The sequence below is a fragment of the Eublepharis macularius genome, chromosome 5 (genome assembly GCF_028583425.1).
Source record: "Eublepharis macularius isolate TG4126 chromosome 5, MPM_Emac_v1.0, whole genome shotgun sequence".
Taxonomy (NCBI): Eukaryota; Metazoa; Chordata; class Lepidosauria; order Squamata; family Eublepharidae; genus Eublepharis; species Eublepharis macularius.
The window spans coordinates 54,679,593-54,706,514 of NC_072794.1; the positions used below are offsets into that span (position 1 = coordinate 54,679,593).

Below are 26,922 nucleotides of genomic sequence, written 5' to 3' on the forward strand. Positions count from 1 at the left end.
ATGTTTTCTTGTCTGTTCTGATTAGACATTTGTTCACCCGGCTTCCTTTTTCAAGGCCTTACCCAGTCTGGGCTAAAGGAGGCTTTTAACCAGGGTAGTGTGTATTCCATCTCAGACTGAATGGCTTATACTAAAGCAATTTAATAAGTCCAGCAGTAGCTTAATAACAAAACCTGCTCTAGCATATGGTGCTGCTGGACTTCCGTTTTATTTTTCTGCAACAGATTAACATGGCTGCCCCTCTAGAATCACGGTATTTTAGGCAGTTTATATGCTGTGCTGCTTCTTCCTATGTTCTGTATTCCCAGGCAGCTGGCCTGGTTTCCTGTTAGATGTTGCAAGGAACGAATGTGCTATATAGATTACAGGACTGGTGTATAAGATTAAAATTGGTATGTTTGCATACAGAAGACACTGACAGACCACAAAATGCCTTGGGAAGCAGAAGCAAGAAATAGTGGTAGTAATGTTGCATGAAATTTGCCTATCTGGAATAGGGTGTTTTTGGTACATTTCTGTTTGTGTTCTTGATTGTGCTGATTTTAACTTGTAATATTCTAGTGTCGTTTTTCTATACAAATAAAAACAGCTAGCCTTTCTGCTCTAAAGTTAATGACAATAGTATCTTATTTATCTTATTTATAATGCAGAGAATCTTCTTGTTAGGGGGAGAGAGCCAACAGCAAGTTTTTGCTATAGTGTGTTCAGAATAATTTAAGCTCCTAGTTTCAGGTTACTAGTAAATCACAATTCATTTTACATAAGTTATCTTTTTCTGAATACTTCAAAGTGTATTCTCAACTTTCCAAGTTGAGAATGTTCACACAAACCGTCTTAGAAATTTGAAACCCTAGAAAGACTGTATTTATTTGAGCTGCTCTCTGTATGTGTGTGTGTGTGAGAGAGGGAGGGAGGGAGACTATATAAAATAATATAATAATTTCCAAAGAATCCCCATATCTTTTCATGGACTCCTTATGCTGTAATGCATTTTCCTACCACAGAGGATTATAAATCCATACTTGGACAGTTAAGTGTTGAGTTTCATTGAGGGGGTTTGTTAACCCTAGTTCTCCGGGTTGTGGCTTGGTCACTCTTTGTTTCTTCTCTTGGACACCAGAGGAATCTTTCCCCTTTTTGTTTACAGAGGATTGTCCAGCAACTGGACAAAAGTGCTTCCTAACTGTAAAGTATGTAAATAATTATTTAGTATTCGGAACATAATTTGTGGAAGGCTTTCAATCATACCATTGATATTTGCATAGATTATTCAAACGGGGAAGGGTTTTTGTATAACAGTTACCCTTTCTTTTTCAGCATTAAGGGTCTCTTGCTCCTATCTCTCTGTACCTCATGCCGTAACCCATCTGATATTTATGTCCTAACAACCTAATGCAACTGGTAACAGATTCTGATATAGGTACTATCTCCTCTTTAGATCATGCTTCTGTTGAGCTAATACAAGATGGACTTAATGAAGATTGACATAAGTTGGAGATCAAATGCCAGGCTTTTAAACGATTCTCTTGTAGAAATAAAATTGTAAACACTAAGTAATTACTCTTAGATAAATAATTCATATTATAGAAGTAAAGGCCTAATTTGAGATAGGACTAAATAGTGTGAGTGTGTAGAACTTCAGCTTAAGGAAATGGTAATCTGGAGAACTAACTAGAAGAAACTGAATTAAAGGAATTAAAATTCCAGTACAAGACATCAGAAGATGCTCGCTGTAACAAGCAGAATTGGTGCTGTTGTCCATATAGATGATCTAAAATGGGAAATCTTTCTCTAAATTACTTAGCTGACACACTACCTCTCCCAAGATATATAAGTATTTTAAAGATCAAGAGCGTAAGAATTGGTATGCAGAGTCCTATGGAGAAACTCATTAAGTCTTACCCTTTGTGGACAGCCAGGTGCTCTAGAGTTGCTTGCCATCATGGCAAGACAGTTATCCTCTGCTGTTATCCCCATGACATGAGAAAATTGGATACTCTGCTTCTTCTGAACATGGAGGTTCCATTACTAGCTGCCACAGTTAATAGCTACTGATTATGTCAAGGAATAATAATAATAAGTGTGCTTATATACCACTCTTATAGACAGATTAGTGCTCACTCAGATTGGCGAACAAAGTCAGTATTGTTACTATCCCCACAATACAGTTGGAGAGCTGAGTGACTTACCCAAGGCCACCTGCTGAGCTCATGGCAGTGGTGAGATTCAAACCAACAGAGTGCTGTTTTGCAGCCCACTATGCAGTACAGGATGGGGCCATTACTGTGCTGTACTTTTAACATAGTTGAGGGGGGTGCTTCTTCACCCTACTTTAAGGTGTCTGCATAGAGAAGTGATTGTCTACAGGGCTGAGGTGAACAATGTCTTCTTATCTATTGTTGACTGAATTCTGAGATAAGTGTGGAAATCAGTATTAGATAAAACATCTTGGTCCCTTTTGGCTTTGTCCTGTCCTGGAAGGTGATGAAATTACCAGGTGTGTTGGAAATGCCACTGTCGTAGCAGCAGCATCTTTTGAATGCATACATGGTTCATCTTCTGGTGTTATTTTAAGAATGATAGTCTAGTGACTGGATCTGCGTGGACCCAATATGAGAATCTCTCTTTGCCTAAAGAGGCTAATATTCGCTGAGAAGAGATATTTCCTTCTGGAGAAAATCTTTGGAGAAAAGGATTTTTTAAAAATTCCTCCTCTGACATGGGGCCATGTCTCAACATACACAAATAGCTTCTTTGTAATATTAAAAAAACTGAGGATCTGATCACAAATCTCCCACATAGTGTTTCAGTTCCTCCTGCTTAGTAATAACTGGGATGAAGGAAGAGCAAGAAAGATGCAGCTATAGTGTAGTGTATATAAAATAACATTTTAATAATCTACTCTTTCATGAGACAAAAGATGAAGCAGAAATCCAGGTAAGAAATGTCTTCTGGACTAGCTTAACTGGGTATCTTTTTGTATCTCAGCTGCTAACAGTTGGAAAGAAACTCCTCCCCAAGCATGGTCTGCCTCACTCCTTCCCTGTTAGTCACTAAGAAGACTTCTTCAAAGAGCTATTGGGAATGTTTTGAGTGCCTAATTTTGACTGCTGTTAGGGGTTTTTTTTCCTGACTGGCATCTACTGCTTTCTTTTGGCAGTGGTAATTTTCAGTGCAATCCTAAACAAAGCAATCCTCCAAAGATTTTAACTTCAAGAGACACAGAAGGATGTAACTCTTCATAGGATGGCACTGTTTGATTCTTGTGACTTGTTTCTTGGTTATTCACCTTGAAGATTTTAATTGAAAGGATAAAAAATATAAATACATAGCAGCAATAAAAATCAAATCAAATGTACCTTCTGTCAATGTCCTCTCAACCAATAAAGTACAGAATCATAGAATTGTAGAGTCGGAAGAGACCTCCAGGGTCATCTAGTCCAAACCCCTACACAATGCAGGAAATTCACAAATACCCCCCCCCCCCCACACACACACACACAGTGACCACTGCTCCATGCTCAGAAGATGGCAAAACATTCTCGGGATCCCTATCCAAACTGGCCTGGAGAAAATTGCTTCCTGACCCCAAAGCGGTGATCAGCATTACCCTAGTCATGTAAGAAGAGGTCACGAGAACTAAGCACTGATGTTACCCTTCCTGCCCTCCCTCTCATGATCTACCTAGGTTCACAGAATCAGCATTGCAGTCAGACAGCCATCTAGCCTCTGCTTAAAAACTTCCAAAGAAGAAGAGCCCCTCCTGAGGGAGCCTGTTCCACTGAGGGACCAGTCTGTCAGGAAGTTCTTCTTAATGTTTAACTGAAAATTCTTTTGATTTAATTTCAACCCATTGGTTCTGGTCCAATATTCTGGGGCAATAGAAAACAACTCTGTACCAACCTCTATATGATAGCCATCTTCAAGTACTTGAAGAGTTATCGTATCACCTCTCAGTTATCTCCTCTCCAGGCTAAACATACCCAGCTCCTTCAACCTTTCCTCGTAGGACTTGGTCTCCAGAAACCTCGCCATCTTTGTTGTTCTCAGCTTGTTCAGATGACCAACCCAAACACATAGGCCAGAAAGGTATTGTCGTGTGAAACAAAGCCTTTATTTGTTGTGTATAATGAAGTTCTATCGGGTTTGCAAGCATATTATACTTTTGTAGCTTTCCTCATGCTGCTTGCCCTTGGACTCGTCAGCTCACAGTAACAGAGCGATGCTTGTCAGGCTTTCACGACTAAAGCATTTTCAATACATTGAAGTGCAGCCCTGGTGATAATCTAAGATAAGCATTTAAAAGCTTTCCCTTAGTTCAGACAATTAAGAATTAGATTGCTCTCTCTACATAAATAAAAAATAATACGTAGTTACTCTTCATCTAACAGAATGAAGAAAAAAAAAACATGGACCATGTTGCTGTGAGCCCACATTTGTGGGAAAAAGGCAGCAGAGAAGTACTTTAAATAAATAAATAAATACTGCGAACACTGGTAGAATGTAAAGCTTTTTCCCCCTGCTCCATAACCCCTCTGCTTGACACTGAAAGGAAATATGTTAGCTCTCAGATTTAAAGTGTGAGCTTTTCCACTTGTGGTTAAAGCTTGCAGAGCAATAAATCATGTGCTTTCCTTGTACGGTATCTTGCAAATGCAGTAAGACAAGACCACCAGATTTGCCCTCTAACAAATCAGCAAAGCTATTGGACAGCTCAAATGTTGCTGTTTTGCTAGTACGTGTCAGATAGTGAGCATCTATGCTGGTGGAGCCTGATTTCAATGGTTGTGGTCAGTCTGAGGAACCTGTGATGTGATAAGATAGCACTTGTGAGGTCATGTGGTTAGCAAACACCCAATCTCACACAGCAGCTTTGTTGACCCAGTAAATTTTTAAACAAATAGAAGTACGCATATTGTGTGTGTGTGTGTGTGTGTGTGTGACAGAGAGAGAGAGAGCGAGAGAGAGAGAGAGAGAGAGAGAGACCCTTCTTGGAATATAGTATCTTAGATGTATATGGGGTATGGTTTGGATGGTGGTCAGAACCAGGGATGTTCATTTTAGATAACTGAGGGTGAAGACTTAGTAGCAACTTTTAGGGTTTTTTTAGAAAATTTTTATTGGTGAGTATACTTTTCAAATTAGTAGCAACTTTTAGGACAGCCTAGCTCACTTGGTACCTTTCTTTCTGTCTGACTATGCACTTATTTATTGTATTGGAAACTAACCTCTATGGACAGCTACAGGGTTTCAGCAAAACATTATGAACTTCTAGAAAACATATTACTTGGATTAGCCATTGAACTAAGAGTTTTGGCAGAATAAGAAATCTGCTCTCATAAATTCCTTTCTGCTTAAGTTCCTTGCCTTAATCTGACAAAGGACACGATTTTTGTTTAAGAATCATAAGCAATTCAAACGGTCTGTTCACAGTTAAGTCAGGAGTAGAGGGAGAACAAATGGGGCAAAGTGTGAAATCAACATCCACATTCTGTAGAAAGATTTAATAGGGGAAAACATTGACTGAAAAAGATACTGAGAAGCTATAAGAATCTGCCCACTTTTTCGAGAGAAATTGGTCAAATAAAATGAGCCTATTCTGCTCTTCGTTTTCTGTGTCTGTGTAATGAGATCTTGCTTCAGTACTGAGGTATTAGAATGAAATGGATTTGGGACACAATTTTAATATTGAAACACAGATATTGATTCACCATTGGACATGGCATTCCATTATTGGAATGCTTTAGGCAAGTAGGTCTGGATGTGGATTAGGAAAGAAACTATAGGCAACTCTTCCCTTGTTTGGATATCATCCAGCATGCAAATATTCTAGATGAACAAAACTTTCATTTCCTTTTTCAGGCTCTGCTACAGATCTGAAGACCATAATTTTCTGCCTTCCTCTTAAAATTTATCAACTGACAGAGCTGAGTTCTAGAAACAGATGGTCTTTGAAATGAATTGAGATTGTTGAATGTTTGCTAAAGTTTATAAATAAAACTGTGCTTACTAGATCTGCTTGAAGAGGGATAAATGCAAGAAAAGTTCAATGAAAATAAAAGCAAGTTATTTATAGTGGCCCCCCAGGACCAAATTCAGTTAAAACCTTGAAAATTTTTCAGCATCTAGGCAGTGGAATAAAACTGAACATACAGTTAACAACTATGGAAACTTACAAAAGGAATCTTGGAAGCCCCTTCTGACTTCTTGCTGTCACTTCAATCACCTACTTTTTAAGATTTCAAAACTTTTTTGGTTATATGGTAATAGTGCAGTGATCAAAAAGTCATGACCCTGCCTGATCGCATAATGAGTTTCCTGTTCTGACTTGCTTGAAACCTTTTGGTCTCCATGTGTCACTAGTCTTAATCTTTGTCATGTTAGCAATATAGCTGCCTAGTCTTAGCATCTTGTTTCCTTTTGGCCCCTGATAAGCGATAAAAGTTGCAAAATCCCCTTTTGTGTTTCTTTTTTTAAAAAAAAATACTCAAAGCACATAATTAAGGAAAATTAAGGTTCTATTAGTTTTAAGATTCTATAACTTTCAGATTTGTTTGCCCTTTTGTATACCTGCAGACTGCTGTTCCTTCCTGGGGAGGCTCACTATGACTTTATGCGCTACATTTATGTGCTGTGAAACTAATTACAAATACACATCGCTGGCATTGCTTGTGTTTGACACACCAATACATTTTGCAACTGGAGACCCAGGTTTGAATCTCCACTTTGCCGTGGAAGCTTGACCTTGACCAGTCAAACACACCCAGCCTAACATACTTCATAGGGTTGTTATAAAATAGAGGAGATGAAAATGACATGAACTGCTTTGGGTCCCATTGTGGAGAAAAGTGGGGTATATATATTAAGTAAAATATTAAACTTTTGCCAGTAAATACATATGCTGGGCTAGAAGCTCTTATTGTCTGACACATATGTAACTCCATGCAAATGTATTTGGTTAAAAAATTCCCATTACAAAATGAAAACCTCTCTAAATCTGAAATCATGCTTGCGTTTTTCAATTTGGCCCTCGACTGATTTAATAATCTTACACAAGCCAATTTAAAAGCAGCTTTTGGGGGGGGGGGTTACACATGCATGCCAAAAGTGATAGAGGAGCTGAAAAGCATCTTAAATGACACACATGAATTTGGTGTTAAGTCACCCAAAAAATTAAACCGGCCTTTTTAAGGTTTGCTGTGTTTTCTCTTTCTTGCAGTCCATCTGCCTCTGTCCTTGGAAGCCCAGGTTCTCTTAAGGGAATGGAGCCAGGGCATCCATGATGAGTATTCCAAATAGGAGTTAAACTGAGAATCAAATAAACAGTCCCTTGTCTGTGCTTTGGAGACCAATAACAGTGGGCTGCCCACACCCAATTGTAACTTTAGAGTAGTAGATGAGCACATTTCCCCAGATTCCTAACATCCCCAGACACTGCCAAACACACTTGCCCCAGCATCCAGATTTTTTAAAAGTCCCTTACACAGTAATCTACTCTGGATCCAGTCCAGAGTTCAAGTTTTAGTTTCTGGAGAACATCTGCTAAAATAAGGTTGCTTCAGATTATTTTGGGTAGAAACTTAGACAGGCCTACTCGTTTCTTATTAATGGCACAATATCATGAATAATACAATCCACAAGCACTGCTTTGCAGAAACTCAACAGCTTTCCCCCTTTCAACAGTAGTGACTGCAGTTTAGTGTCATTCTCAAATCTCTCAGCTTGATTTTTGTTTCATATTGAGAGGCTTGCTCTGTCGAGGTCATTTGTGCACAGTCCTAGCCTCAGTCCTTAAATTTGGATCTAAAACAGCTTGACTCTGCCAATTATTTTGGCAACAAATCGGTGCGGGGGGGGGGGTGGATTATGTTCGCTAGTCTGAATTCCTTGAAGGAAGGGAGGCATAGAAATACAGAAAGTTTGTTCCCTAAGTCCCTGTAATTTATATTAGTCTGGGATTATAGATCATTTGCTTGTTCTTCTCTTTCCCCAGCAGAACTTTCCAGTACCAGTAAGCAACACTGCTGAGTGGTCGGAGGGGTGATTTTTTTTTTATCCTCATTCTCCAGCTCAGCACAGCCACCAGACCCATGAGGCTGTTGGTCTGTGTGGGCCACGGTGCCTAGGAATCACTTTTCCTGTTTTCAGAAATGACTTGAAGAGGGAGAGGAACAACCAAAAGATCCGCATCTGTTGCCCCTTCTGTTAATAGGTCATTGAATTCCACCCAGCATCTTTATCTTTAGCCATGATAGAATGCAGTTGCTTCAGTAGAACATTAGACTTAGTGATAAGGTTCTGCTCATAACGAAGACATCCTTAGATTAATCCACATGCCATCAACTCAAAGCAGGACTTCTAGAAGCTTCTTTCATTTTCTGATAGGTGGGTCATTAGTTTTGGAATGTTAAAATGACTGCATATTCACTCCAGTATCTCAAAAACATGTCAGTATGGGAAAGAGAACACTGGAATTGTTGTAACATTATGAGCAGCCTACTATTATGGAATATTTTTTAAGAAGATGGTACGATCAAATGATTCTAATTATTTTGCCTTTGGGATAGTCACTCATTATTGTCTGGGTTGCCAGTTGTGGAGCAAGTTCCTTCAGGAAAAGAATTGGGTTGAAGTTGATGGCTGCTGGGGGGAAAAGATGGCCTGATCCCATGCAGCAGTTGTGGTTTATCCTTCTCTGTTGGAGGTTTCCAGTATGCTTTGCAGGGGGTTCCTGCAAAGATTGCTCTTCTTCAAGCATCTTTTATGGAAGTGGCTGCTGAGGCTTTTCTGCTTCGCTTAGGTGAGGAAAAGTAGTCTCTAGGAGTGCTCAAAGGCCTCTGATTTCAGAACCTGTTCTGTTTCTGCATTGTTTGTAGTGGAGAGGAGAATTTGTCTGTTTGGTGTAAGCAGGACATAAATGGAGGGCCTTTCCCAGAGGAAGAAGTCTCCAGAACTCCTGTCTCCACAAGGGGAGGAGAGCTGCTCCATCTCTGGATGTAATCCTCTGCTAAGAGAAATAAATCCTTTTTCCATAACATATAAACAGGATCAAGTGTAAAATGATTGCTGTGCACCATATTGGAGGAAACTATTGTCCCAATTTTCAGATGTTCAAATGGCAAGGGGAAGAAGGCTTCTCCCACATGACTTGGGATTTTTTGATATGGCCAGAGTTGTACGGAAGGAGCTCTGCTGCCAAAGTAACATCAGGAAGCAGCTTTCATTATAAAGTTCCATCTAAATTTTTTAATTGGTTCAAAGTTGCTTAGTTTAGTTTATGACCCTCAATTTTTTTTCTTAATCTGTCTCTTTCTAATGACCCTCGTTTTTTTCTAATCTGTCTGCAATGAGCACTGGGACAGGGGAGTGCATTTTCTTGGAGCCTTCAAGTTTTTTTAATTTCAATTTTACTCAAAACACAAGGAAATCTTTCTGGAAAATTAAAAGTTTCCTGTTTTCCCAGCTCTTATGCTATCTCTTCATAGCAAATACGTTTACAAAAAGCTGTAGTGATCTGAAGCTCCTAGAACCTACTTAGCAAGGCTAGGAGACTTAAGTATACTTAATATGTGGGAGCTGAAATAAGGTTTCTTGTCCATCTGCACTTCTGTTGTAAAGAAGAATCTATAAGAAATGTTAGGGGAATACTATGACTGTTCTAATCCAGCATTTGCTCTAATGGGCTATTTGCAGCTGGAATTCCCTCCAAGAAATTTTCTTCTATTTTTAAAGGATGGGACAACATCTTTGAAAACGTATGCAGTTGAGTTGTCTGACAAAAAGTTAAGATGGGAGAATATAAAACTTTACCCTGTATGTCTTCCACTCCTGGAATGTTTATATGTGACTATTGTTGCTATCAAAGTGGAAATTGTATCTTTATCGCTATGTAATAATTTGGCTGAATTTGCAGTTTTCCCTAGTAATCAATTTTTTAAAACTTCTGGCTTCCTAGTTCTTTTAAAAATTGTGTTCTGCCACTTACACATGAAAGTATTGTGGATCCTGTTTTTGAGTACCTGATGCTGCTTCACAGCATACATGCTAGAGAGTACCTCATTTGAAAAGGTGGGAGCATGAAGTGTTTATTGCAGAAACATTCAACTGAAGCTGTATGAATTACCTGGTTGGATTTATGTGTCAAATACAGTCTATATTAACTTATTTTTAAAATATTTTAACTGTGGACTGTTTCAAAAAAATTGCTTTACTAGAGTATGGCACCAGGTTATAAAAGATGTGTATCACACAAACTGTGAATATATGGTTTTTGCAAGTCTATTGCTTTCTGATCACTGTTGGCATAAATTTTAGGAAGATGCCATAAAATGTACATGTACATGTGTGTATGCATACAATACACTTTATAGCATGACATATACTTTGTACTATGATATGTCTAAGGGGTAAGGGAGGGAGACTTGTTAGAAGTGGCCCTAAGATAATGTGGTAGATTTGTGTTTTATTTCTAAGGGGTGGTTCTACATCATGATTCAAACGAATGTGTCTGTCACAGCACCCAATTAAGAAACCATGGAAATTACTGAAGTACTCCACTCTTTCTATACAATTGGGGGGAAATGAATAGAACTACAACTGTTAGCATCCTCACAAAACAGTTCTACAAGGGTTTTTTGAAGAGTGTTTTGATGGATCAGTGTTACATTTTAAAAAATAATATTAATGCTTAAGATCTTGCAATGCCCACACATGGCTTGGTAAGTGAGCACTTTTCAACAGCTGTATTTAACTTAGAGTTTGGATTAAACTTTCAAATTCTGAAACCCAAATATTAAAAATCTGCAACAGCCTGAGTAACATAAACACTCAAGTACTTTGAGAAATGAAGTGATTTATTATGTCATTTTAGAACTTAATTTTTTCTCAAGAAATAGTCCATCTGATAACTTCATAAAATTGCTTTTTTGAATTTTAGTATACTCATTTGGCATGCTGTATTTTTAATCTTGGCAATTTAGGGTTGTTTAAAAAACTCTAAATATTTCTTTGCTGTCTTTTTCCTTTTGCTTATACTTGGGGTGACAGCCATCAACAGGTAAGAAGAGCATGTTGTGAAAACCAAGTAGTATGTTTCTTACTGTGGCTGTTCCTTGTGATCGTCTTCGTCCTTCTGTGCAGCCCCACATTGGGACTGCGCAGGCGCAGGCCAGCCGCGGAAAAGATTTTTCTAGCTCTAAGAGATGTGAGGGGGACGTTCGGATCCACCGCGCATGCGCGCCGGTGTTCCCGCCAATTTTGAATGCATATATATCCGAACGTCCCCGGCATTCCCTCAGTTCCTTTTTCGCCGCCGTCGAAAAGGTTCTTATTGTCTAGCGTTCGTTTCAAGCGTCTCTTCGGAGTTTTGGATCGTTTCTTCTGCTGGTCGGTATTTTCCCCTTGTCATCTGTCGGGAGATACCGTTCATTATGTCGCAGACATCTTTGTTTAAAAAGTGTCATAAATGCGGCACTGAGATGACCCATTCGGACGGCCATGAGCTCTGCCTCATCTGCCTGGGCGAGGGGCATGTTGTCGAGCGCTGCTCCATTTGTATGTCCTTCACTCCGAAGGCAAGGAGTGATCGGAAGGCCAGGCTCCGTGCCTTCTTGTGGGATGCCAACCTTCTCCCCCCCAAGCCGTCAGGCTCTTCGGGAGATAGGCCGCGCTCCGCCGCTCCGTCACCGGCGCCGTCTCGTAAGTCGCCAGAGCCGCTCCCCTCGGAACCGACGGGGCAACCCGTTCCGGAGGCCCGTCCTGATTCCGGTTCCGGGGACCGTCCTTCGAGCCGGAAGGCCAAGAAGCGTTCCGCGCCCAAGCCGAAGTCCTCCTCCAAGCCTTCGGTTCCGGAGGCTGTTTCGGAGCCCCCGTCCAAGAAGGCCAAGGCGAAGTCGAGGGCCAAGGACCGTGCATTGTCCCCAGCTCCGACTGTGCTGCCTGGTTCTCCGGCCGAACCAGTCCTGATACCCGACGATGTGGTGAGTCTCCACACCCCGTCGCCTCCTTGCACGCCTCCTCCGTCGGTTCCCGAGGAGTTTATGCCGTTTCCGCCTTTCCCGGAACCGTTCCAATCTTTTGAGCACTCCCTGCCGTCCGCCCCGGCGCCTTCAGAGGCCTCCGTTCCACTGCCGTCTACCTCGTCGGTTCCGATGCCTCTTCGCTGGCCTGCCCCGGTGCCTGCTCCTCTGCCCCCTTGCCAGCCGGTCGCGGGGGTTGGGAACATGACCTCCTGGCAGGATTTTGTGGCGTGGTTCCAGCAGTCGCTGCCCTTCCTGCAACATCCGTCGGTTCCGATGGTCTCCGTTCCGGCTCAGCCAGTCGGGCTCCCAGCACCCGCTCCTCCACCTCCGGGCTTACCTCTGCGACCGCCGGTTCCTGCAACTTATCCGTCGGCCCCGACCGCTCACCGGTCTTCGGTTCCGACGCAAACCTCGCCGGAGTTTTCGGATTCCGAGGATGATGAAGGTCTGGCGTCACCGTCGGAGTGCTCTTCAGACGCGGCCTCGGATCCTTCCCCGGATGACACCGTGGGTGGGCCCCGCTCATCGTCCCCGAATGACGATTACAGGCTATTCTCCGAACAAATGGTGCGGATGGCCGCCGCGCTGGAGATAGACGTCTCCTCCACGACCTCCAAGCCCAAGAGTAAGCTGCTGGAGGCGCTGTATTCCGGGTCCCCCGCGTCGGTGGCGTTTCCCCCTGTGGAGGATTTTGTTGATAACGCTCTCGCGCTCTGGCAGGCGCCGGCGTCCCTGTCCGCGACGGCAAAGAAGGTGGAACGGTACTACCGTTTAAAGCAAGATGATTGCCCGTACCTCTTCAATCACCCGAAACCCTCGTCGATCGTGGCTGAGGAGGGTCAGGCTCGGTTCCGTTCCGGTTCCTCGTCGGCCCCGGCGGACCGAGAAGGCAGGAAGCTGGATGGCGTGGGCAGGAAACTCTACTCATCCGCGTCTCTGGGATTCCGTATTGCCAACTTCCAGGCCATAATGGGATCCTATAATCTATTCCTGTGGAAGAGGCTGTCTTCTTACCTCTCCGACCTCCCGGAGGATCGCCGCCACCTGGTTAAGGCCCTCCAAGCCGAGGCCGTGAAGCTGTCAAAACAGCAAATGACAGCTGGCAAGGACGCCGCCGACTCTGCAGCGCGAGCGATGGCAACTTCGGTGGTCCTGCGTCGGCACGCCTGGCTCCGGTCCACGGCCCTGCCTCCGGAGAAGAAGGCGAAGGTGGAGGACTTCCCGTTCGAGGGGCCCCAGCTCTTCTCGGAGAAGACGGATGAGTCCCTCTCCCTGATGAAGAAGAATCAGCAGACGGCCAAGTCCCTCGGGGTCGCCCCCTCAGCCCAGTCGTCGGGTCCGAGGTATCGCTATGGTCGGTTCCGATCCTACCAGACCCCTTACCAGCCTTACCAGCAGCGTCAAGGGCGCTTCTTCTCGGGCCAGTCCTACGGTCACCGATCCTACTCTGCCCAGCAGCGTCACCCTTCCAGGCGCTCCGGCCGGTCCAAGGGCAGGCAACAGCCCTCTTCGCCCAAGCCTTCGTCCTCGGCGCAGAAGCCCTCGGTCTTCTGACTGCGCCTGAACGCTCCCCCGTTGGCCTCCGTGGGTGCTTCCTCTGCTGCCCAGTTTCTGGACAGGCTTCGACCTTTTTTGCCCTGTTGGCAACGTGTTACTTCTGACGCTTGGGTCCTGTCCATTGTGGCCCATGGTTACAAGTTAATGTTTACGGATGCACCCCCTCTCTCTCTCCCTCCCCGTTGTTCTCCATGTTGTGATGTTGTGTTACACAATAATGTTATGGAGTTGGTTACCAAAGGTGCTGTCCGGGTGGTCAATGTCTCTACTTCCCCATGGGGATTTTACTCCAGATACTTCCTTGTGGATAAAAAGGGTGGAGGTTCCCGGCCCATCTTAGACCTTCGAGGCCTCAATGGTTATTTGAAGGCTGAGAAGTTTCGCATGCTGACCCTGGCGCGAGTCATGGAACTCCTAGAAGTGGGCGTCTGGCTGGCCATTCTAGACCTGAAGGATGCCTACTTCCACATTTCTATATTTGAGGGCCACAGGAAATACCTGCGGTTTGTGTATGGGGATTCTGTGTATGAATATACAGTGTTGCCCTTCGGGCTAGCCTCTGCACCCAGAGTGTTCACAAAGTGCATGGCCACCGTAGTGGCATACCTGCGGTCCCAGGGTTGCTTTATCTACCCGTACCTGGATGACTGGCTCCTGGTGGGGCCCTCACCTGACTCTCTCCAGGCCCATATTGCCCTCACTTTGTCCGTGCTGGCTAGGCTGGGCTTGGTGGTTAATGGGGATAAGTCTATCCTGACCCCAGGCATGGCCATTAGGTTTATTGGGGTCCATTTCAATTCCCTGCTGGGTAGAGCCTACCTGCCCCCTGACCGGTTGGCCAGGCTTTCCGCTTTGGCCCGGCATTTTATGCATTGCCGGTATCAGACTGCCCTTTTGGTTCAGACTCTGTTGGGCCTTATGGCCTCCACCACAGGGGTGGTTTTCTTTGCGCGCCTGCGTATGAGGCCTCTGCAAAACTGGTTTGTCCGGAGGTACAACCCCCTCACCATGGGTCAGCACCAGAGGTTTTCCATCCCCAGGGTGGTGCTGCGCTCTCTGGCCTGGTGGACTGTCCCTGGGAACCTGTCTGAAGGTTGTCCTTTCGGCCCCTTCCTAGCTGAGGTCACGGTTTATACCGATGCCTCCAACTTGGGATGGGGGGGGCGCTGTGGACAGCTTTCGGCTCAGGGCATCTGGTCCCCATCTGAGGCATCCATGCATATCAACCTTCTTGAGCTTAGGGCGATCCGTTACTCCCTCGCTTCTTTTGCAGATGCCATTCGGAACAGGAGGGTTCAGGTCCTGTCGGACAATACCACGGCCTGCTACTACCTCAACAAGCAGGGAGGGACGGTCTCGCTCAAGCTCTGCAAGGAGGCAACGACTCTATGGAATTGGGCCATGGTCAACAACGTCCTTCCCAGAGCCGTGCACATTGCCGGGGATCTCAACACCTCGGCGGATGCGCTGAGCAGGGTGTTTCTGCCTCAGCACGAGTGGTCCCTAAACAGGGTTTACCTCGACCAGGTTTTCCGCACATGGGGCACGCCGTTGGTCGACCTCTTCGCCACTGCCCGCAACAAACAGGCCCCGCTGTTCTGCTCCCGGGCCGGCATTGGCCGCCACTCCCTAGGGGATGCCTTCCAAATACCTTGGTCCCCAGGGCTCTTTTATGCCTTCCCGCCCTTTCCGCTCCTGTACAAGGTTCTTTCCAGGGTCAGGGCCTACCGAACCCGCTGTATCCTCGTTGCCCCTCGGTGGCCTCGCCAGGATTGGTTCCCCCTTTTGCTCTCCCTGTCCCGGGGGCGATGCCTCCCCCTGCCTCACGCCCCGGACCTCTTAACCAGGGACGGGGTGTGGCATCACGATGTGGCTGTACTGAATCTGGCTGCCTGGCTTCTGGGCAACCGGGAATGAACCTCTCTTCTGGGGTGCTTGGGGTGATCTTGAATGCCCGGAAACCGTCCACCAGGTTGTCCTACCAGAGGAAGTGGTCACGTTTTTCCCGGTGGTTGGCCCCAAAGGGGGTTTCTCCCTTTAGTTGCCCGCTCCCTGTCATCCTGGACTACCTCCTGGAACTTTGCTCCCAGGGCCTTGCGTTTTCCAGTATTAAGGTCCACATGGCTGCAATCTCTGCCTTCCATGAGCAGATTGATGGGAAGACAGTTTTTACTCACTGGCTTTCCAAGCAGTTCCTGAAGGGCCTGTTCAAGACCTTCCCTCCTAGGGCCCATCCCATTCCGCAATGGAGTCTCTCCCTGGTTCTCTCCCGGCTGATGCTCCAGCCCTTTGAGCCTCTATCTTCTTGTCCCCTACCTTTGCTCACTCAGAAGGTGGCTTTCCTGGTAGCAATCACGTCCTCCAGGCGTGTTGGGGAGCTGTCTGCCCTGCGGTGTGACCCTCCCTTCCTGCAGTTTTTCCCTGGTACTGTCATGCTCCACACTAGCATGGAGTTTCTGCCCAAGGTAGTCTCAAGGTTTCACCTACAGCAAAAGGTGTTCCTCCCTTCCTTTTTTCCAACACCTTCATCCCCAGGGGAACGAGCACTACACACGTTGGATGTAAAGCGTGCTTTATTGTTTTATTTGCACCGCACCAAATGTTTCAGGAAGTCTCCTGCCCTGTTTGTGTGTTACTCTGGCCCTCGCAAGGGCTCACCTGCTTCTGCCCAGTCCATCTCTCGCTGGATTGTGTCTACGATTAAACTTTGCTATCAGCATGCTGGAGTCCAGTGTCCCTTGTTGGTTACCGCTCATTCCACTCGAGCGCAAGCTGCTTCTGCTGCCTTCCTACGAGGAGTGCCGCTCCGGGACGTCTGCCAAGCTGCGACATGGTCCACTGCAGACACTTTCATCAAGCACTATTCTGTGGATGTGCATGCACGACGTGACTCGGCTGTGGGCACAGCTGTCCTGCAGTCCTTGTTCAAGTAGACACTCACACCCGCCCCCATTGGTGAGATGCTAGTTACTCTCCCAATGTGGGGCTGCACAGAAGGACGAAGACGATAAACAGGGTTTCTCACCTGTAACTGTTGATCGTCGAGTCTCTTCTGTGCAGACACACATTCCCTCCCGCCTGCCCCGCTGTGAGTGTTTGGTTTCTTCCATTGTTTCTCCGGCGGCTCAGGTGAACTGAGGGAATGCCGGGGACGTTCGGATATATATGCATTCAAAATTGGCGGGAACACCGGCGCGCATGCGCGGTGGATCCGAACGTCCCCCTCACATCTCTTAGAGCTAGAAAAATCTTTTCCGCGGCTGGCCTGCGCCTGCGCAGTCCCAATGTGTGTCTGCACAGAAGAGACTCGACGATCAACAGTTACAGGTGAGAAACCCTGTTTTTCTCAAATGCTTAATCCACAGTACCCATAAATCATAAAATATATAGTGGTGGCATTAATACCTTCTTAATTGTGCCCTTTTCAAAATATTCTGGGGACAAGTAATTGCCATTTTTGCAGGTTGGTAGTGGGACAGGAGTGGCAACAGAAAACCTATTGTTACAACACTATCTCACTTTTTAAGTTGCATAGTCACATATGCTCTGGACTAGAGCTCCATTCGGATGCCATATTTCTTCTATTATAGGTGTAACTTGACTAAAGACACTTGAACCCACCATTTAGATAGCCAACTGAATCTTCTTGTAGTAATGTATCAGGAGTCTTTTAGTGGCAACATTCTGAACATGAGCACTCTCGCTTAAGCTACAGCACATTACTCCTTTCCTCAAGACAGTCAGATAGAATAGCTGTCAGGGTTGTTACAATGTTTTTGTTTTTAAACCTGCCCTTAGACCTTTATGCCAGCTCCTTATTATGTTACCTTAAACTTTTACCTCAGGAGGGCCCTGGTCACAACCAGGACTCCTTTTTTTCCCCTCCACACATACAAAGCTTCAGCTGTTCTCTACTTTACCAAGGCTTATACCTCAAGAACACCTTCTCTTTGGGGTTTGAACCTTACTGCTAATACAACCTGCAGTGTTTTGCCCTGTTCGTGTGACCTGTATATTTTGCTGCCTCCCTGACTTCCTCAGAGTTACCAAAAGGTTTTCTGTATCACAAAAGGCTTTTGCCTTAAACCTCTACTTTTTTCTCGTATTATATGAAGGCTTTGTTATAGATGGTGGTATGACAGAAAAATCAGTGCGTGGGGATGGCTGTGAGGTAAAAAGGGGGAGAGTTGCTTATTCAGAAATAGAATTTATAAGTACGTAAGCATAATGGTTGCAAAGTACTGATAAGTGTATTGGTTTCAGAACAGGTTCATAATCTTGACAGTTTCAAGAATATATTCTTACAGGTATATTCTTAGAGAATAATTTTCCACACAGATCTTCAATAACAGAAAAAATACTCTTCTCATTCACACAGATATATATTCACTCAAGATTTTCCACAAAGATTGCCTAACCTAGATAGAATAACCTCTCTCTGAGATACACAGACTTACCCAGGTTCACACACAGTTTGCCTAACTTAGACAGATTTCCTCAGAACTCCACACAAAAATTCCCTGAATTTGATAGAATGAAGACTTTTTCTCAGCACTCAGATTAAAATCTGCAGTTCACTCTACCCCTAGGGAACAACCACCATCCTTTTACAGCACACTACATTCACCCATCCAGCCCTTCTCCTTCTTACTTCAGATGCCTGCATTTAAACTTACAGTTAATCTTTGTGACTTTTGTGCAAGTGCACATTGGGACTGCACACATGCAGGCCAATGCAGAAAAGATTTCCAGAACTTTCTAGAAGACAAGGAGTGCCGCTTCTCCGGTTTGTACTTTCTCTCCAAAACCATCACATGACCAGGAGGAGGGGCACTATTCCTCAGTTCTTTTGGGTGCCACAGAGAAAGGATCTCCATTGCTGTTCTCAGTTTTTTCTCACCTCATTCTTGAGGTGACTTATTTCTCTTTAAAGTTTTTTTATCATCAACAGTTATTCTAGTGAAGAATAAAATTACATTTAAAGAAGAAAAGTTCCTGTTTTTTCCTTTGTCACTATTGACATAAGAGGGGCCTTTAAGGTGATACTGGAAAATGTCTATTCTGTGTGCCTTATCTGTCTGGGGATTGCAAGAAAAATCTGCCTCCTCTTTCTGTCACCAATTTACTCTAAAAACGTGATCTGACAGAGCTTCCTCAGAAAGGCTTTTTCTCAAAGGCTGTGGCTTTGTGCTAACCTGATTAAATGCACATGCCCCCCATCCTGACACCCTCGGTTGCTGGGGCCAAACCAGAAGGTGTGGCCTGTCAGATCTGCCTCAGAAAACAGGGTTGCGCTTACCTGAAACTGTTGTTCATTGAGTGGTCTTCTGTGCAGGTACACATCCCTCTCTCCTGCCCTGCTGTGAACTCTCTGGAATCTTAGTTTCTGGGGGTCAACGGAGGTTGCATGGAGAGAACTGAGAGAATAGTACTCTTCCTCCTGGTCATATGATGATTTTGGCAGGAAAGCACCAAAGGGAGGAGAGGCACTCCTAGACGTCAAGAAAGTTCTGGAAATCTTCTCCCATGGTTGGCCTGTATGTGTGTAGTCTCAGTGCATGCCTGCACAGAAGACCACTTGATGAAAATCAGTTACAGGTAAGTGCAACCTTGTTTAACCAGTATTAAAACACCCCACGTTAATGCACAAAAACTTATTTTCATGCAAAACATTTACAGATGTGTTCTTTGGTATGGGCATGGAAATGAAGATGATGCCACAGATATATTGGCCTCTATTTGAGAGGTAACAAGTTTGTCTGGCCACACCTGCTCTATTCAAATGGACCTTCTAATCATTACATATTTCAAAACACTGACCATCCTATCAACTAAAGCATGTTACAATATTGCTCTATCTCATTGTGTTTGAGGCAAATTTTCCAGCTTCTTTTAATGATTTTGCTATTCACATGTTCCTTTAACTCCAGAACTATGCACTGTATTGAATGTAATCTGTATTGGTTGTGGATAATTGCTTGCACTGTGGCAAATAAGCACCACACTTCTTCTTAGGAAGAACAGCATTGTGGAAAGTTTTCTTACAGTATTGTTAATCAGTTCTGAACAGCATTTAGGGTAGGCTATGGGTGGTTGGCTTAAAGGTAAGCTGGATGTAACGAAGTCTACTTTAAAGCTAGAAAAAGAACAAAATTAAATTTTGGAACTGTTTTTAAAGTCCCTCACTAACCATCCCAGCTCTGATTCTGTGATACTTGAAAACAAAAATAGTATTGTGAACCTTTCATTTTTATATCAAGTAAATAGTTAAAATGGAAGACTTGGAGTTGCTTTTTTAAAAAAATAAGAATCAGAATTGCAAAGGTCCATGGTTTTCTTTAGGAATACTGAAGGAATTATTAGTTTGTAGCTCATTTTGTCAACCAAGGTTTCTACTAATTGTGCTTTTGTTGTGGCATCTGAATTTACAACACAAAGTTGGAGTAGCTCCAGCTGGAGACAAGAGAGGCAAGAAACAGACAAACCAAGATTTATGCAGAAACCCAAATTTGTTACTTAAATCTGGTAAAGTAACAAGTCTGTTGCACAACTCAAGGATTAAACAAAGCAGTTTATTGTGTTGTCTGAATGCAGCTGAAGTGTCACTCAAAGACCAGATAGCTAAACAGCTTTGTAATTTGAAAATTCTTACAGCCTTTTCTTTCCATCACAAAAATTGCACAGAATATCTTATTCTTTATCTTTCTGATGCCATCAGTGTTTTAATACCTATAAAGCTACACACGTTTTTTAAAAAGTTCTGAAGAATAGGCATCAGCAGCATCTGAAGAGTAGCTTCTTTTAACATTGTTGAAAGGACTGTATACTTGCCCTGAACAGCTTTGGCACATATTGGTGCCATATTTAATACAAATTTCAAGTGACTGTACTTCCACACTGGATATTTCTGAATCAGCAATATTGTATTAACAAAACACTGTGAAAAGGACTGTTGAGTGAAAGCATTTCCATGTGAAAGTTTACTGTTCTATTTCTTCTATATTTACAGTGGGAAACAATTTCTATAAAGAAAGAATTTCCATTCCTGACATCTCCCCCCTAGTAACAAGAATCACTGATTCTCATGTCTAACCCCATGCTGCTGTAGAAGGGCATAGGTGGCACCTCCAATTAGTCATCTTTTTTTAATGTCTTCTGTGACATCCAAAAAAACCAAGTTAGCAATAATTTTAATAGAATAGTCTTATCTTCTTCAGTAATGAACAACATACCAAAAGTGCAGCCTTTTGATCAAGGCTGTCAAGAATATATGCAAAATATTTTGTTCAAATACTAGTACAGCCAAAATGGAGCTTGATTTGCCACAATATTTTTCATTTAAATTATGGAAATTGAGTACTTTCATATGCTAGCTATGGGGCTGGAGGCTAGATCCAATGCAGCATTTCTGTGAATGTAAGGACTACTTCTGCCCATGGAGTTCCTCCAGGAACAGCCTTTTGAGGGTTTCATTTCAGAGATGGAGGAAGCTGAGAAAGTTGTGCTCCCTGGACGGAAGTTCTTGCGCTCATCATAACTCTGCTGGATCCAACGCTTGATGTTATGTTTGTAGCCTTAGTTCAAGACACCAAAGAACAGTGGAATATGGGAGTATATGTAATTTGTGATTAGGCATGATATGCTTGCTGTCTAATTCTTTGTGTTTTAACAGATCAGATGCCTAAAAGGCCCAAGAGCCTTCTCAGGCCCACACAGTTTTGATGGGATTCATATTGTGAACCATTTGATAGGGGATGATGAGTCACTGCATTCATCAGATGAAGACTTCATATCCAACCATGTTCAGGAGGCTGGAGTTCACTTTCATGTGCACAGAAGGACAGGTCAAATAGGCTTGAATACGATTGTGGTAGACAGTAGTGACAGTGATACTGAGAATGCTGTAGATTCTGAAGCACTGGGTGCAATCAATCAGAATGAAAAGAACCAAAAAAGAATGGAGTCCTATTCTACTACTGTGTGATCACTGTGAATGGTGTTGGACTTCATTATCAAAGAACTTGTTCTGTGGTCAAGTAAATCAGTGCTACGCTCTTGGACTATGTCTTGCATCTCATCTGATGTATGATGGCGTACATCTTGCTGTCTGCCTCTTACATTTGCCAAATCTTTATCCCTGACTTGCCATCACCACATAGTAAATTGGGAAAAGGCTGGATGGAGGACAACTCTTTAACAGTATTAATGAATATTCCTATATCTAGTCATGATAGAAAATGTGCACTCACAATTACTTCCTACTCAAGAAACATATTGCAGTTGATTATCATGGGGAATCATTGGTCTTCAGAAGAAACTGTTCTTGTGCAATATTTTAATGCTCTGTGAACAAATGTGTCTTTTTACATAAACCGTTTGTGATCAAGATGGGTGTATCAAATACAGCATATATCCAATTGTCTTGAGTGTCTTATTTTTAATTAAAATAACTTCTATTATTGGAGACCTCAACCTTTCCAAACTTAAGCCTTTATCTGCTATTTTATACAACTAATGGTCACTCTTTGTCCTGAAGGATTAAAACAAAACCTTTTTTGTCAACTTTTATGTGTGTCTGCTTTTAAAGTGTTGCTAATGAACCTGATCAAGGTATGTTAACTACAAATATTGTCTATTTTGTATATATTTATATATCTCTGCCCCTGCATAAAAATGTACATTGAATTTTGTATGGGAAGTGTAAATGTTAAATATGACTGTTCTTTAGCCTGTTAAAAGGAAAGCAAAATTCTGTGTATACATGATAAAAATTTTAAAAGTTTATGGGCAAAGTAGCAAGAACACTAATCCTGGAGTTAAGATTGTTGGTTACCAAATGACAGAAACAGGTTCATGTCTTATTAAAATATATGTTCCAAAAGGCACTATTGACCGGAATTTTAACTGTGTGTATATGTAACTATAATAAACTTTTTTCATGATTTCACTGTTCTAGTGTATTCTAATATATAGCCATTCTAAACTTATGAAATGGCCACTAAATGGTGGAAGTAGGCATTGAAATGTGACTGCGAAGCGTAGCTTGGCAGGAACAAAGTGCCACAACTGAGGGCTGGCTGGCTGGCTGGCTGTGTTGCACTCTGCTTTTCCTTTGTTCCAACTTCCTTTTGGTACTTGTACCCCTAATTTCTATCCATGCTTCACTTCAACCCATGCCTCTGTTAATCTCCTCCTCATCTTCTCTAAGTTTTACTCAGCTGCAGTTCATCTTTGTGGCCATATTAACAAAATTTCCTCTAAATATTCTCTTGAAATGCAACCTAGAAATGCATAATGAGTGGGGGGTTTTTTCCTTTGTCTTACAACAAGGTGTCTCTCTCCTTAGGGCAAAGTGTATTCGTTACTAAACATGCATACAGTATATGTTGCAATGGTAGAGGCTGGTGCTGCTGCTCTGTGCAGCTCTGAGGGAGGACATTGAGGGGGCTCCCTCTCAGGACAAATGTTTCTCAAACATAGTGTATCTTCTCCCTTTCAGCTTTGAGGCACTTCCTTTGCAGCCCACACCAGCAAAGGAACTTAGGAGAAGAGAGACTTGCACCAAGTGATGATGTGATTGAAGTTTATGGTGCAGATTCCAAAACTGGCTGCAATCTGATGAGAGCAAGCCTTTCCAAGCAAATATGCATAGGAGGAACTGGTTACATGATGCATTGAATCAGTACAGAATAGCTATAAAACAAATCTCTGCTTTGTAATGCAATCCCATTTGGTCCTAATGAATCATCTGCATGCACTGAGCTGCCATCAAATCATGTTCAGTTTGTGTGTGAATGTTGCAGCTGCAGAGAAAAATGTCAATGTTATCATAAAGATGGCATTCTGCTAAAGCCTTACATAGCAAGGTGACGTGACCGTGTGAAACATGAGCAAATCTTGGGCCCTGGCCTTTCTTTCTACCCAACTGAACTGTCTATGTTTGCTTAGAAATTAGTCTAGTTGGGTTTCAGCTGTGTTCACAACAGCTTAAAATAGCACACTCACCTGTAGGTTAACCCCATTGAATGTTACCAATTTCTTTGTAAACACCCATAGGGAACACATTGGACTACATTACCATGCTAGTCTTTTTTTAATTGCTCTGGTTCAGAAGGCCGTTGCATCTAATGTACTGAAGCCTTGTCAGTCTAGAAACGCAGCAGGAGAAGTAGGTTTGTCTGGAAGGCTCATTCACATAAAATAGACTGCTTCCAGGAAATTCTTAAACAATTTTAGAGCTGCTCTAACTTTCAGTTTTTCCTTCGGTCTATTTCTGACAGTATACAGAGATCATTCTTGTCATGTCTCAAAACAAAATGTTTTGCTGGACAGTGGAGTGAATGTTGTACTTTTCAAATAGGCAATGATGCAGTTTCCCAAAAACAAAAAATAGAATTTTCTCATTTTCTTTGTAGATTATATCTGCTTCACCTTCCCCAGTGGGAATTCAGATAGCAGCAGCTGACAACCTCTGCACCTGGTGCTGGGCAGCTGAGGTTGTCTAGAAAGTCTCTGCCATCTATCGTTGGCAGCGCCAGCTGCAAAGCTTTGCAAAAGCAATGCTCCTCAGTCAGTGGCATGAGAAATTCAGTTGAAGGTTGGCCATAAAACACATTGAACAGTGAAGGGTAATGATCTTGCAGTAACTGCCGTTGCACAGGTGTTAGTGAATAAGACTGGGGATTTCAAAACTCATGTTTTTATTGAATGGGAGGGTTGCTCAGTTGCATGAATGTTTCCTAGCTGCAATCTGGATCGGGGGTCACTTAACTCTTCCCCTACAGTCCGCTTTTCCCAGTTATTTAAAAAGAAAAGAAACCTCTGCTTTTTGCTCAGTAGGGAAAAGATGCTGTCCTCCTCCCCTCCCCACCACCACCCAAAAAATTCATGAAATGAAAACAGTTTACAGCTTCTATGATGGGGAAGGCAAAGTGCAAGAATTAAGGGAGCCTTGCGTCCGCATTAATGGGCAGAACTGTAGTGCAACTCAAGACTTCTGTTCTCAAAACAGCAGAGCTATGTCAAGTTAGCTTTTTCACTGTAACATATCGCACAACTTGTCCTGTGATAATTGTGATCTGCATTTCCTTACCTCCCTCAGCGGCAGTTAATTATGCTGATACTGGTGGAGGAAACACAGTATTGTAATATTGGAACACAGGTAGGATGTGCTACATGTTCATGAGAGAAGGGGAGAAGTTGACACAACACTGCTATTCTCTGTGGCAGCCCCACATTTCTTACACTGTATAGTTCTACCCAATGCACCGAAACCCATCATTTTCTGTGTGTGGATCTTAGCCAATGATAGCAGCTTTAGTTGTCTTTTTTAAGAAAAGCATTGCCAGAGAGATCCAATGCACTACTTAAAATGGTTGTTTCTATACCATATAGAGAATTGTGCCTCTCAGAGGCTAAATGCACATTTAAAAATCTTGGTATGTATATGCAACATATTTCCCAGATAGCTGATTATGTTCACTTACCTCTGTCTCTGCTGTAACTGCAAAGTTTTGATGATAAGAGGTTTCTGTATTTCAAACATTTATATCCTGCCCTTCCGGGGGGGAAAGCCGAAGGTGACAGCATAATCACTGTATCTTTGCTCAGCATCAGCAATTTCAGTTTAAACAAATTTAAATTCAGTTTCCAAACAATTTTTAATAAGTTTTAACACACTCAAATAAAACACTAAGTCTTAGAGTCACAAGACTGGATGGGAAAGAATCTGGCACAATGTCTAGGCGAGTGCCCCAAATAGAGTGGCAACCAAAAACTCTAGTCATGGACTTCTTAAGAGGGGGAGATGGCTAGCAAAGGTTGATGAGTGCACAGGTTTTGCCTTTCCTGGTACATCCATTTTGTTAGATGAATTTATTGTCTAATTCTCATCATTCCAATTAAGCATGTCTTACTCTAAAGAATAGGTCAATTATTAAATTAGTTGTTACACAATATATTATTGGCTTACTATTTGAAATGTGGAGTCTTATATGGAGATACCCAAAGGAATCCAAAAAGATGCTCAGGGTCTGGAACAGTTGGGGCACACATACTTTGCCACACTAAACTGCTTTGGATGTTTTCCTCTTTTTTGATACTGTTTTCCCACACAGCATGCTCAAGAAAACTAAATCTGATGTGATGACTTTTGGGCTCATATACTAATTTCACATTTTGAATTCTGGACAATTAATTTGAAGCTGGTAGATTTTTACAAGTCTGTTTTGTGTTGGGAATTCTGTACAAATGAATGAGTTTGGTACTGCTGCCTTCCAATTTTTGGCCAAACTTAAATGCTATTGTTTATAAGTTTTTGTTCATGGGAAAAAACTCTTATATGTCTTACGTTCTTATCTCATATTAGACTCTCTATGTGTCTACAAAAGGAGGGTATTTATGCTTCCATTGATATATATAATGGAATAGCAGCTTTGCTGGGGGGTAGGGCAGAAACCTACTTTGTAATCTCTACCTGCAAAGTGGGTTTCTGCCCTACCCCCCAGCAAAGCTGCTATTCCATTATATATATCAATGGAAGCATAAATACCCTCCTTTTTCCTGTATCTGGGGGCTCAAAGCAGCTTACAAAATAAATGCAAAAATATGCTATGTTCAAAGATATACACTGTGATGCTCTAACAGCCTGGGTTGGTGCTGATTTCATTAGTCTGACTCACTCAGAGATAGGCAACAAGCCATGGGCCAAGAGCCAAGGACCCTTGACCCCTTCAGCTGACCCCAAAGACTTGTGCCTGTGGCCACACCCAGGCTAAATACCTGCAGTAGAAGACCAGAACCTCAGCCCACATCACATTCAGCTGGTCCAATGATTTTTCCAGCCTTCTCCTAGAATGATCTAATTTTTTATCTCTCTGGCTTGGAGCAATACAAAAACAACATCGGGATAGATAATGGCTATGAAAGTTGCTTATCGCCACATGCTCCATCCTAGAACCTAAAACAGCAGTGATTTCATTTGCAGGTCTTGTTTTGTGAAGCATCAAGTTTCTATTAGCCAGTTGAAACTAATGAAAAATCTCTTTTCTGTTAGCCGTAGGGGTACAGTGAAGGTGAGCCAGAATATGACAGAGGAAAGATTAAGGTGGTTTACTGTCCAAATCCAACATCTTAGGCCTCTTGATCTAGTTTCATAGCAGAGTTAAACAGTGACTATGTAGAAATGTTAAAATTAATGATGCATGCTGTCCGCTTTAGGAAGGCATGATGAAATAGCATAAATTATTCTCCAGCCCCATGTTACAAAGCCGTAACAAGGAGGAGATGATCTGTGAGTTCTGTTAGCCATAATACCTAAATGAATGTATGCATTCAGGAGTAATAT

The 26,922-nt window shown here is 43.0% G+C and overlaps 1 protein-coding gene across 6 annotated transcripts in view; it reads left to right on the forward strand.

Annotated features, from left to right (window-relative positions):
* EVI5 (ecotropic viral integration site 5) overlaps window positions 1–22,520 on the forward strand; it is a 136,377-nt gene extending 113,857 nt beyond the window's left edge. For all 6 annotated transcript variants that reach the window (XM_054979445.1, XM_054979440.1, XM_054979442.1 and 3 more), the window contains one exon: window positions 21,250–22,520. In XM_054979445.1, the coding sequence (XP_054835420.1) occupies window positions 21,250–21,561 (312 nt within the window). In that variant the 3' untranslated portion in view covers window positions 21,562–22,520. The remainder of the gene's footprint in view (window positions 1–21,249) is intronic.
* Window positions 22,521–26,922: the final 4,402 nt, after the last annotated feature.